This window comes from Papio anubis, chromosome 18 (genome assembly GCF_008728515.1).
Source record: "Papio anubis isolate 15944 chromosome 18, Panubis1.0, whole genome shotgun sequence".
NCBI classification, from domain to species: domain Eukaryota; kingdom Metazoa; phylum Chordata; class Mammalia; order Primates; family Cercopithecidae; genus Papio; species Papio anubis.
In genome coordinates this window covers 45,979,674-45,989,651 of record NC_044993.1, presented here as the reverse complement: position 1 = coordinate 45,989,651, position 9,978 = coordinate 45,979,674, and the positions used below count along the sequence as shown (strand labels likewise).

The 9,978-nt window shown below is 52.9% G+C and overlaps 1 protein-coding gene across 3 annotated transcripts; it reads right to left on the bottom strand.

The window, feature by feature from the left end:
- Window positions 1-6: 6 nt before the first annotated feature.
- On the bottom strand, window positions 7-9,091 carry LOC116271303 (zinc finger protein 764). 3 transcript variants are annotated; one of them, XR_004179809.1, is made up of 4 exons: window positions 8,578-9,091; window positions 8,327-8,437; window positions 5,561-6,694; window positions 7-1,708 (listed from the first exon to the last, which is right to left on the bottom strand). XR_004179809.1 is itself a non-coding variant. In XM_031658307.1 (3 exons), the coding sequence occupies exons 1-3, from the start codon at window positions 8,771-8,773 to the stop codon at window positions 5,778-5,780; spliced, it is 1,224 nt and encodes a 407-aa protein (XP_031514167.1). In that variant the 5' UTR covers window positions 8,774-9,091; the 3' UTR covers window positions 4,303-5,777. The 3 variants fall into 3 exon arrangements, 2 of the variants coding, with proteins under 2 accessions (XP_031514167.1, XP_031514168.1); XM_031658307.1 differs by lacking the exon at window positions 7-1,708 and having other exon boundaries at window positions 4,303-6,694; XM_031658308.1 differs by lacking the exon at window positions 7-1,708 and having other exon boundaries at window positions 4,303-6,691; window positions 8,578-9,090.
- Between the last annotated feature and the right edge of the window lie 887 nt (window positions 9,092-9,978).

The following is a 9,978-nucleotide window of genomic DNA, read 5'->3' as shown; positions in this document are numbered from 1 at the left end:
TGGGCTCAGGAAGTTGAGAGATATATGGTGGGATGTGTTTGTACTGGGCCTGTTTGTGTTGAGTCCGGGGTTGAGGAATGTGCCTGTTTTCTTTCAGTCCCAGGTTGTCTATCGGGCCCTTCACAATGCAAAATATAACTACTTTGATATACTTCAGCGGCTTTACCAACTCCAACTATGTTAAATTGAGCAGGTTGAATTGGCCATGTGGACGGCCAGTGCTGTAGAGAAATGATTGAAATGTCTATTCCTGTATCTACCAAACTTTTAAATTTCTTTCCTTGAATAGTTATTTCACAGGTAGGACGTTTATCAGTAATTTGATTCACCCAATAAGCTGCTTTGCCTTGTTTATTTGTGCTTCCAAATCCTCCTGTTCATTTAATTTCACTTTTCCCGATTCCCACATACGGCACAATCAGGAGCTATGCTGTGCACTCTCCTGGCTCTGCTTTCCAGGGAACAGAAGTAGATGTAACAATTTGAATTTCCCCATTGTAATCTGAACCAATGACTCCTGTATGTATTTGTACCCCTTTTAAATTTACACTAGACCTTCCTAAAAGTAATCCTATTATCCCTGCTGGCAAGGGTCCACAGACTCCTGTTGGGACCTTTTGCAGGGGTTCCCCAGGAAGAAAGCTCACAGCTTTTGTGCAGCATAAATCTACTGCGGCACTACTGGCTGTGGTAGGGGACAGACATTGTACAGGGGTGAGGGAATGGCCTGAGCTGGAAATGCCCTGGTTTAGAATGGGGCCCGGGACGGGCCCCTCATGGCGTTTCCCAAAATTGGGTTCCCTTCTTTATCAAACTTAGAGTGACGCTGACTAGCCCAATGTTTTCCTTTTTTACATTTTGGTCATATTTCAGGCTCAACAGTTTTCTTTTTTCCCCTATCTGGCAGCCTGACTCGCTGATTTTTTCTACATACTTTTTTAGTATGACCATGCTTCCCACAGTTAAAACAAGCTCCTGGAAATTGAGTATTTCCTTTATCCACTCTCAGTCCTGCCATTACCTGTGCCAACAAAGTAGCTTTATGCAGATTACCTCCGATACCATCACAGGCCTTGATATAATCAACTAAATGTGCTTTCCTGAATTTAAAAGGAAAAGGCTCAAATGTAGCTATAATATTTCCCTGTTGACCTGGGGGGTGTTCTAACAGGGAATTGCCAAGCCTCCAAATCACCCTCTAGTCTAGCTTGCTGAATTCCTGCCTGAATAGAACTAAGAGCGGTCGCTTGAGGCACTGCTTGAACAGTCACTGGGGCGACTACTTTTCGCCCAGTGTACTCCAGAAAAGAAAGATCTGGAGGGTCATTTTCTTCAAAATAATAAGGAGGGGGCACAGAAGGGTAGGGATGAACCTCTCCTTCCTTTGCCACTTTAGCTTTAGCTGGTAAATAACAATGCTCTGTAACCGCTTGTGTTACTTTGCTATACTGGTTCCTCCTCATTATCAGTGTGAAAAAGCTCCAAGGTGAAATGAACCAGACCCCATACCTGTCCCATTGTTACCCTGATGCTTCCGAGATCCCCTTCTTACTCACCAGGGGGATTGCTTTAAGAGTACTCGGGTGTCCTCCAGCTGGTTTTCTGTTCCAACTGTTGCTCCGGCGACCCTTCGACCTGGATTCGAGCCCCCACGATGGATGCCACTTGCCGAGACCAGCTCGGTTGGGGAGACCCTAACCCAGCAGCACTAGAGGAATTAAAGACACACACACAGAAATATAGAAGTGTGAAGTGGGAAATCAGGGGTCTCACAACCTTCAGAGCTGAGAGCCCTAGACAGAGATTTACCCACGTATTTATTAACAGCAAACCAGTCATTAGTATTGTTTCTATAAATATTAAATTAACTGAAAGTATCCCTTATGGGAAACGAAGGGATGGGCCAAATTAAAGGAATAGGTTGGGCTAGTTAACTGCAGCAGGAACACGGCCTTAAGGCACAGATCGCTCATGTGATTGTTTGTGGCTTAAGAATGCCTTTAAGTGGTTTTCTGACCTGGGTGGGCCAGGTGTTCCTTGCCCTCATTCCCATAAACCCACAACTTTCCAGCACAGGCGTTAGGGCCGTTATGAACATGTTACAGTGCTGCAGAGATTTTGTTTATGTCCAGTCTTGGGGCCAGTTTATGGCCAGATTTTGGGAACTTTGCTCCCAACAAAAAATACAAAATTAGCCAGGTGTGGTGGCACATCCTAGTTACTCAGGAGGCTGAGGCAGGAGAATTGCTTGAACCCGGGAGGCAGAGGATGCAGTGAGCCGAGATCATGCCATTGTACTCCAGCCTGGGCAACAAGAGTGAAACCCTGTCTCAAAAAAAAAAAAAAAGAAAAGAAAAAAAAGAAATGAGGAGCTGAGAATGGGGTGGGGCTGAGGCTGAAGGGTTTCAGGACACTAAAAAAAAATTGATGAGATGCTGGAAAGTTGGGTCATGAAGGCAGGACGCAGAGGAGTCAGGTCTGGTTTCTAGGCCCTAAATAAGCTTTACAAACTTCAAAGCACTCAGAGACCTCCAGCTAATAATCATGGCACCTTTAATTGGCAAGCTGAGGGCCCAGATCTGGCTGTCAGTCTGGGCTGAGAACTGGTGTTGCAAGCTGGGCCTCCCCAAGGCTGTGCTGAGGGTTAGGGGAGGGAACTGGGTTGCACATGGGGAATTAAAACCTGGTACAAAAGCCGGGCGCAGTGGCTCACACCTGTAATGCCAGCACTTTGGAAGGCTGAGGCGGGAGGATCACGTGAGGTCAGGAAATGCAGACCAGCCTGACCAACATAGTGAAACCCCATCTCTACTAAAAATACAAAAAATAGCAGGGCGCGGTGGCCCATGCCTGTAATCCTAGCACTTTGGGAGGTCAAGGCAGGCAGATCACTTGGGGTCAGGAGTTCAAGACCAGCCTGGTCAACATGGTGAAACCCTGTCTCTACTAAAAATACAAAAATTAGTCGGGTGTGGTGGCGCACGCCTGTAATCCTAGCTACTCAGGAGGCCAAGACAGGAGAATCACTTGAACCCAGGAGGCAGAAGTTGCAGTGAGCTGAGATCGTGCCACTGCACTCCAGCCTGGGCATCAGAGAGAGACTCCATCTCAAAAACAAAAAACAACAAAAAAAAACCTGGTACAAAGGTATCTCCTACTGCCAAGGTGCCTCTTCTGACCCCAATATGCCCCTGTGATAAGGTAGTACACAAGTCAACCTGCCCCAGAAAAGCTGAAGGAGAGAGAGATTTTGGTGGGGTTGGATTGGAGATGAGGTTGGAATAAAGTCAGTTCATTACTTCACTTGACACCTGAACAGTGTCTTTTCTCCAAAACTTCTACCTCCTTCCAGGTTGATAAATCTGGTTTCTTCCTCCCTGGGTAGGCCAGACACAGGGCTGAGCTGGGTGACAGGCAAGGGGGCATAGGCCAGCAGAGATCACAGGCCCTTGCTCTCCTCGGGGAGATGTCCTGACCAGGAGCAGGGCAGCGGCTGCCCATGGCTAGACTCTGCCCACAAAGGAATTAGTGGTAGATGGATTCTCTGCAGAGCTTGGGGATACAAATGGGTAGTCGCCCCTGGTTACAAACCTAACACCTGGTGTTCCTGGTCTACCCACCCCTGCCCATGATGGTACAGAGGAAAAATGCAAGGTCTGTGTGCCTTGGGACTCTCCTCGTTGCCTGGATTCTGAGTTGACCTGGTCTGTCACATGGCTGCTTTGTCAGAACTCATCTGGTACGTGGGCTTCACTGATGCTGGGCTAGTCTGACCTCGTTCAGGTCAGGGCTGGGTGTTATCACAGGGAGGGGCAGATGCCTGCAGAACCCTGGCTGAGACACCAGTGAAGGTCTCAGGAGTGACGGGGAAAGTCAGCAGTCAACTAAGAACCCTGGGGTCTCTGTGTGATCCTGGACAGGCTGCTTAGCCCTCCTTGGCCTCAGTGCCCCCAACTGCAAAAGCCTGGGAAAGTGAAGATCTCTTCCAGTTCAAAACTGTGATGAGGCCCTCCTGGCAGGGTCTAGGAGGGTTAAGAAGGCCTGAGGCATGTGGCCGTCTCAGGGAGGCCCAAAGAAGACTGGAGGGAGCTCTCAAAACCTTCCCATTCAAAAACAGGAACTGCCTTTTGGTTGATGGCGGTCACACCCCTTGGTTTGGGATGAAAGGCAGTCCTGACTGCCTCTTCCTGACCAGGCTGCCCTCTTCAACCAAGGGGCTTCTCTCAGCACTTATGAAGGTGCAATGAGTCAATGGAGGAGACAGTACTTTGTAAACCATAAAATGCAATACAAGCAAAGATCTAAAACAAAGCCGACTTTGACTTCTCTCCTGCCATCCTTTCTCTCCAACTCCAGAAAACCTGAGTGCTACAGACCACTGTTTGCAAACTCAAATGACCTTAGGAGCTCAGCAAGTCAGATAAATGAACGGGAAATGCCAGATGGAAAGGACTGTTTGGACAGAGGCATGAGTCTAAGAAATACTTTCCTTTCTTCTTCGCTGTACTTTAGATAAACACCAAAACCACTAAAAGCAACCCATGATGAATGGCACGTGGTGCTTGGTCAGGAGCCCATGAGAGTGGTGGGGATGGGTGGCCGGGCCACGGTGAATTGTGAGTTCTGGCTCAGCTTCCAACAACTGTGGTTTTGTGGGAGCCTAGGTGGAGTTGCCAAATCTTTGGATTTTTCAAAAGACGCCAGAAAACCTGTATTTGTGTGCAAAATATCCTTTTCAATCTTCACCACTAACTCATATCACTTAAAAACACTGCCTGGGCTCAGATCAATAAATATGACAACTGCAGGCCAGATCCAGTAGAGTCACAGGATTTTAACTTGGGCAGTAAAAAGACAGTGGAGGTGGTGAGTGCCTGTAGTCCCAGCTACTTGGGAGGCTGAGGCAGGAGAATCGCTTGAACTCTGGAGGCGGAGGTTTCAGTGAGCTGAGACTGCGCTACTGCACTCCAGCCTGGGCAACAAGAGCAAAACCCCATCACACACACACACACACACACACACACACACACACACACAAAAAGACAATGGGAGCCAGGCATGGTGGTGGCTCACGCCTGTAATCCCAGCAGTTTGGGAGCCCGAGATGGCAGGATTGCTTCAGTCAAGGAGTTTGAGACCAGCCTGGACAACAGTGAGAACCTCATCTCTATGTAAAATTTAAAACTTAGCTGGACGTGGTGTTGCCCGCCTGTAGTCTCAGATATTTGGAAGGCTAAGGGGAGAGGATTCCTTGAGCACAGCAGGTTGACGCTACAGTTAGCCCTGTTCACACCACTGCACTCCAGCCTGGGTGACAGGCCAGGAAGCTGTCTCAAAAATAAATAAATAAATAAATAAATAAATAAATAAATAAATAAATAAATAAATAAAAAGACAATGAGTATTGTGTTCTGGGAGGGTCACAAGAATAAAAAATAATTTAAAATTTTTAAAAAAAAACAATGGGTAAAACAAGGTTCTCCTCTACCTCAGTGCTTTTAGCATCTCTGGGCTGAGAAACACCTTTTGGTTCCCCTTATGTAGGTCTGGGGGTTCTCACCTCAGCCCTGCCTCAGTAAAGGGGGCCTTCGAGACCCCTGGGCAGTTGAGGGCAAGGTGCTGGCAGAGGAGGCTGCTGAGGGTCCAAGATCAGACTGTCCGCACCCCAGGGCCAGGTCTTGTAGATTCTGGGACCTCCCTGCAGGCCGCCGCAGAGGTTCGGGCCCCTGAGCCCAACTCGGGCCTCTGTTATGTCTAGATAGTCACTTTTAAGGCCGTCACCCACACTCCTGGAATATCTCTGGGTACAGCTGGAAGCCCACGGGCGGTTCCAGATCTCCAGGGCCAGGGGTCAGGGTCACAGGCAGACCCCCAGTGACCCGGCCCCTGTGGCCCCTGGCCCCAGGCCTATGAACCCACTGGTGCTTGGCCACTGCTGATTTCTGGCCGAAGCGGCGGCCACACTGCGGGCAGGGGTAGGGCTTCTCGCCGCTGTGGGTGCGCCTGTGGGCTGCCATCTCTGAGCTCTGGCGGAAGCAGCGCCCGCAGTCCGGGCACTGGTAGGGCTTCTCGCCGGTGTGGGTGCGCACGTGGCGCCGTAGGTCCGAGGGGTAGGCGAAGGCGCGGCCACAGTCCGGGCAGGGGAAGGGGGTCTCGCCGCTGTGCACACGCCGGTGCTGGTAGAGGGCAGAGCTCTGGCTGAAGCGGCGGCCACAGTCGGCGCAGCCATAGGGCTTCTCACCGGTGTGGACGCGCAGGTGCGAAGTCAGTGCTGAGCGCTGCGTGAAGGCCCGGCCACACTCGGGACAGCGGTGAGGCCGCTCCCCGCGATGGATGGCCCGGTGTTTGCTCAGGGAGGAAGCGTGGCCGAAACCCTTGCCGCAGTCAGTGCAGTGGAAGGGTTTCTCGCCAGTGTGGCTGTAGACGTGCTCCACCAGTGTGGAGCGCCAGGCGAAGCTCTTCCCGCACACGTAGCAGCCGTGACGCTGGTCCGCTCGGGGGACAGGGGGGTGGGCACAGAGCGAGGGGCGTCCTCGGTGCGGTGCCTTGGACGGCTGCTCCCAACCATAAGGGGGCCCGGCCAAGGGGGCTTGGGGAGCCTTCAGTCCAGGAGACCCGGTGGCCACAGGGACAGGCTTCTCCAGGGCTCCCATCCCTTCCCTTTGTCTTTCCTCTTCTTTGTTTCTGGAATCTGCTGGGAGATAAAGACGGGACAGTTCAGGCTCGGCTCATCCTGGTCCTTGAATCCCACAGCCCGCGTGGGCAGGGACAGGCCTGCTGGACCCCCGGCTGCCCCTGGGAGATGGAGGAGTGACACCTGTTCCTCGGCTGCTGAGCCAGACAGAACCGGGAGGGAGGGAAGGAACAGTCCACTCGGCCTCGGGACTGGGGAAATGTCACTGCGGGGGAAGGGCAGAGATGACATGAACATCTAGGCCTGATCCAGAAGGAGGAGCGGACACCTGAGGGTGTTCCAGGCATCAGGAACAGCACCAAGAAAGGCAGAACCAGGTGGGCATGGCCAATTTCAGTGGGGCTGGACACTCCGCAAAGGCTGAGGGCAAGAAATGAAGGAAAAAAAGGGGGGCGGGCGGGGAGAGAGGAACCAGCCTGCAGGTAAACGGCAGGGGTGGGTCCTGAGGTGGAGGTAGAGTCAACAGAGCTTAAGAGACTGGGCGTGGGGGCTCAAGGCGGTAATCCCAGCGCTTTCGGAGGCAGAGAAGGAGCATCAGTCTAGGATTTCAGGACCAGCCTGGGCAACACACCAAGACCCAGGACCCCATCTCTAAAATATATTACATAACAATTTTAAAAAATTAGGCCAGGCGCAGTGGGTCACTTTGGGAGTCCAAGGCAGGCGGACCACTTGACCCCAGGAGTTCTAGACCAGCCTGGGTGACATAGTGAAACCCTGTCTCTACTAAAAATACAATTGGCCGGGCGCCATAGCTCATGCCTGTAATCCCAGCACTTTAGGAGGCCGAGGCGGACGGATCACAAGGTCAGGAGATCGAGACCAGCCTGGGTGACATAGTGAAACTCCGTCTCTACTAAAAATACAAAAACAAAATTAGCCGGGCGTGGTGGCGGATGCCTATAGTCCCAGCTACTCGGGAGGCTGAGGCTGGAGAATGGCGTGAACCCAGGAGGCGGAGCTTGCAGTGAGCCGATATCACGCCACAGCACTCCAGCCTGGGCTACAGAGCAAGACTCCGTCTCAAAATAAATTAAAAAATAAATAAAATAAAAATTAAAAATTACCGAGGCGTGGTGGTGGGCACCTGTAATCCCAGCTACTTGGGAGGCTGAGGCAGAAGAATTACTTGAAACTGGGAGGGGAAGGTTGCAGGGAGCTCAGATAGCGCCACTGCACTCCAGCCTGGGCAATGGAGCAAAACTTTGTCTTTAAAAAAAAAAAAAAATTACCCAGGCTTCGTGGTGAGCACCTGTACAGTCTTAGCTGCTCTGGAGGCCCAGGCGGGAGGACTGCTTGAGCCTGGGAGTTCCAGGCTACAGTGAGCTATGAGGCTGCCACTGCACTCAGCCTAGGCAACAGAGCGAGACCCTGTCTCTAAAACAAAAACACCAAAAAAAGCCCCAAGATTGTAGTGACCACGCAGAGGTGAGGACTCAGGGGCGGGTTATGGCAGGGCCAGAACCCCATCACTGCTCCTTTCTAGGCTGCATCCGGGAGCCAGGCAGGGGCTCAGCCTCCTGGTCGCAGTTGAGAAGGCAGTTGAGAGAGGAAACTGCTAAGCAAGTAGCTGGAGGTGGCAGAGGATACCGGGATGGGACAGGAACAGAGAAGTAGCACCCGATACTCCACCTGGGTCCGTTTCTGTCGGACATTTTGTCTCTGGATCCCGGGCAGCGGGGCCCCACAGTTCGGCCTCCTCCTCCACCCAGGAGATGAGAGCTGGCTTGTTGCCTCCGATTCCTAGGGGAGAAGAACGCAAACCCCACACTGAGGGGAAGCCGCCTGCCCGGCCCCGGGGTCCCCAACTCCACGCGCAGCTCCCAGAAGCGCGGCAGGGCCTGTGGGGGCGCAGGGCCCAGGTGAGCAGGTGGGGCTCTCACCGAGCGCGCTCAGGTGGCCGTAGGTCTCCCGCATCACGTCCCGGTACAGGGCCCTCTGCGCGGGTCGCAAGCAGCCCCACTCCTCCCGGCAGAAGTACACAGCCACGTCCGCGAAGCTCACAATCCCTGGCTCCCTCCACTCGGGTCCGGCCCCATTTGGGTCCCGGGGAGGGAGCGGTGCCAGAGGCGGCACCATGGTGACTGTCAACCCCGACTAGGATCGGCTGCCTCCCCTTGGCCTGGCCTGGGCCTTCGGAACCTCCTGCGTCCGAGAAAGCCTACGCGGCCGGGCCCAAGGGAAGGAGGAAGGTCTCTAGGGCCCCCCGAGGGCGCACTAGAGAGCATGGAAACTAACGGTGCCGATGGCAGCGGGTGTATAATCAGAAATGGAATATGCCCTCATAAAAAATGGCGGCGGTGCGGGTACTCGACCTTTGCCCCTACGCAATCGTGCCCAAGACAACGCCCCCGGTATGTACAGGCCGCGTTCTCTCCCTACCCTCATCCAAAATGGCCGCGGTGGCTACAGGGGCCGGCCTTGAAAACTAGTCGCGTTTGTTTAGTCCCCCGCCCAGCGAGGCGGTGCAGCAGAGAGCTCCGCCCCGGTCTGCAAGAACAAGAAAGCGCCTCCTGGGAGGGAGCTGGCCTCTCGGCCTTACTGAACTCAGGCATTAGTTTTCGTCTCTAGACCGTTTTATAATTGGTCTCCAGCTCATTACTCTCTCGTTTTGTCCTTGTTATCTCAGAAACAGGGCGACAGCAGTCTCTTCCTAATGTTGAGTGTAAAAACCAATGGAGTGGGCGTGGCGCAGTGGCTCACGCTTGTAATCAGCAGTTTGGGAGGCCGAGGCCGGAGGAACTGAGGTCAGGACTTCGAGACCAGCCTCACCAACATGGTGAAACCCCGTCTCCACTAAATAATCCAAGTAACTGGGGAGGCTGAGGCAGGAGAATCGCTTGAACGCAGAAGGCGGAGTTTGCAGTGGGCCAAGATTGCGCCACGGCACTCCAGCCTGGGCGACAGAGCGAAACTCCGACTCAAAAATAGAAAAGAAAGAAACAAAGAAAAAGGAGTGGATACAGGAGAACCTCCTCTCTTGTAGGCTTCTTGGAGCCTGAAATTCTGGAATCTTCCTGATGGCAGAGGCAGTGGGGAAAGTACGGTAAGGTTGAGAAAGTCAGAGGGTCCTCTCTTCTAGGAGCCTCTCCCATTTACTGTGCAGGACGTCTCCCAGTTGCCGGTCTCCCTCTAGCTGCAGCCGGGCTCTCAGCTCCCCTCACATCCTGCCGCTGGGTGGATGGCCCAAGGCTCCTCTGCTCAAGCCCAACTCATCCCTTTCTTGCCCCAAACTGCTTCCCCTGGGGTCTTTATCTCAGTAAATGTTGCCAACTCTCCCCCAG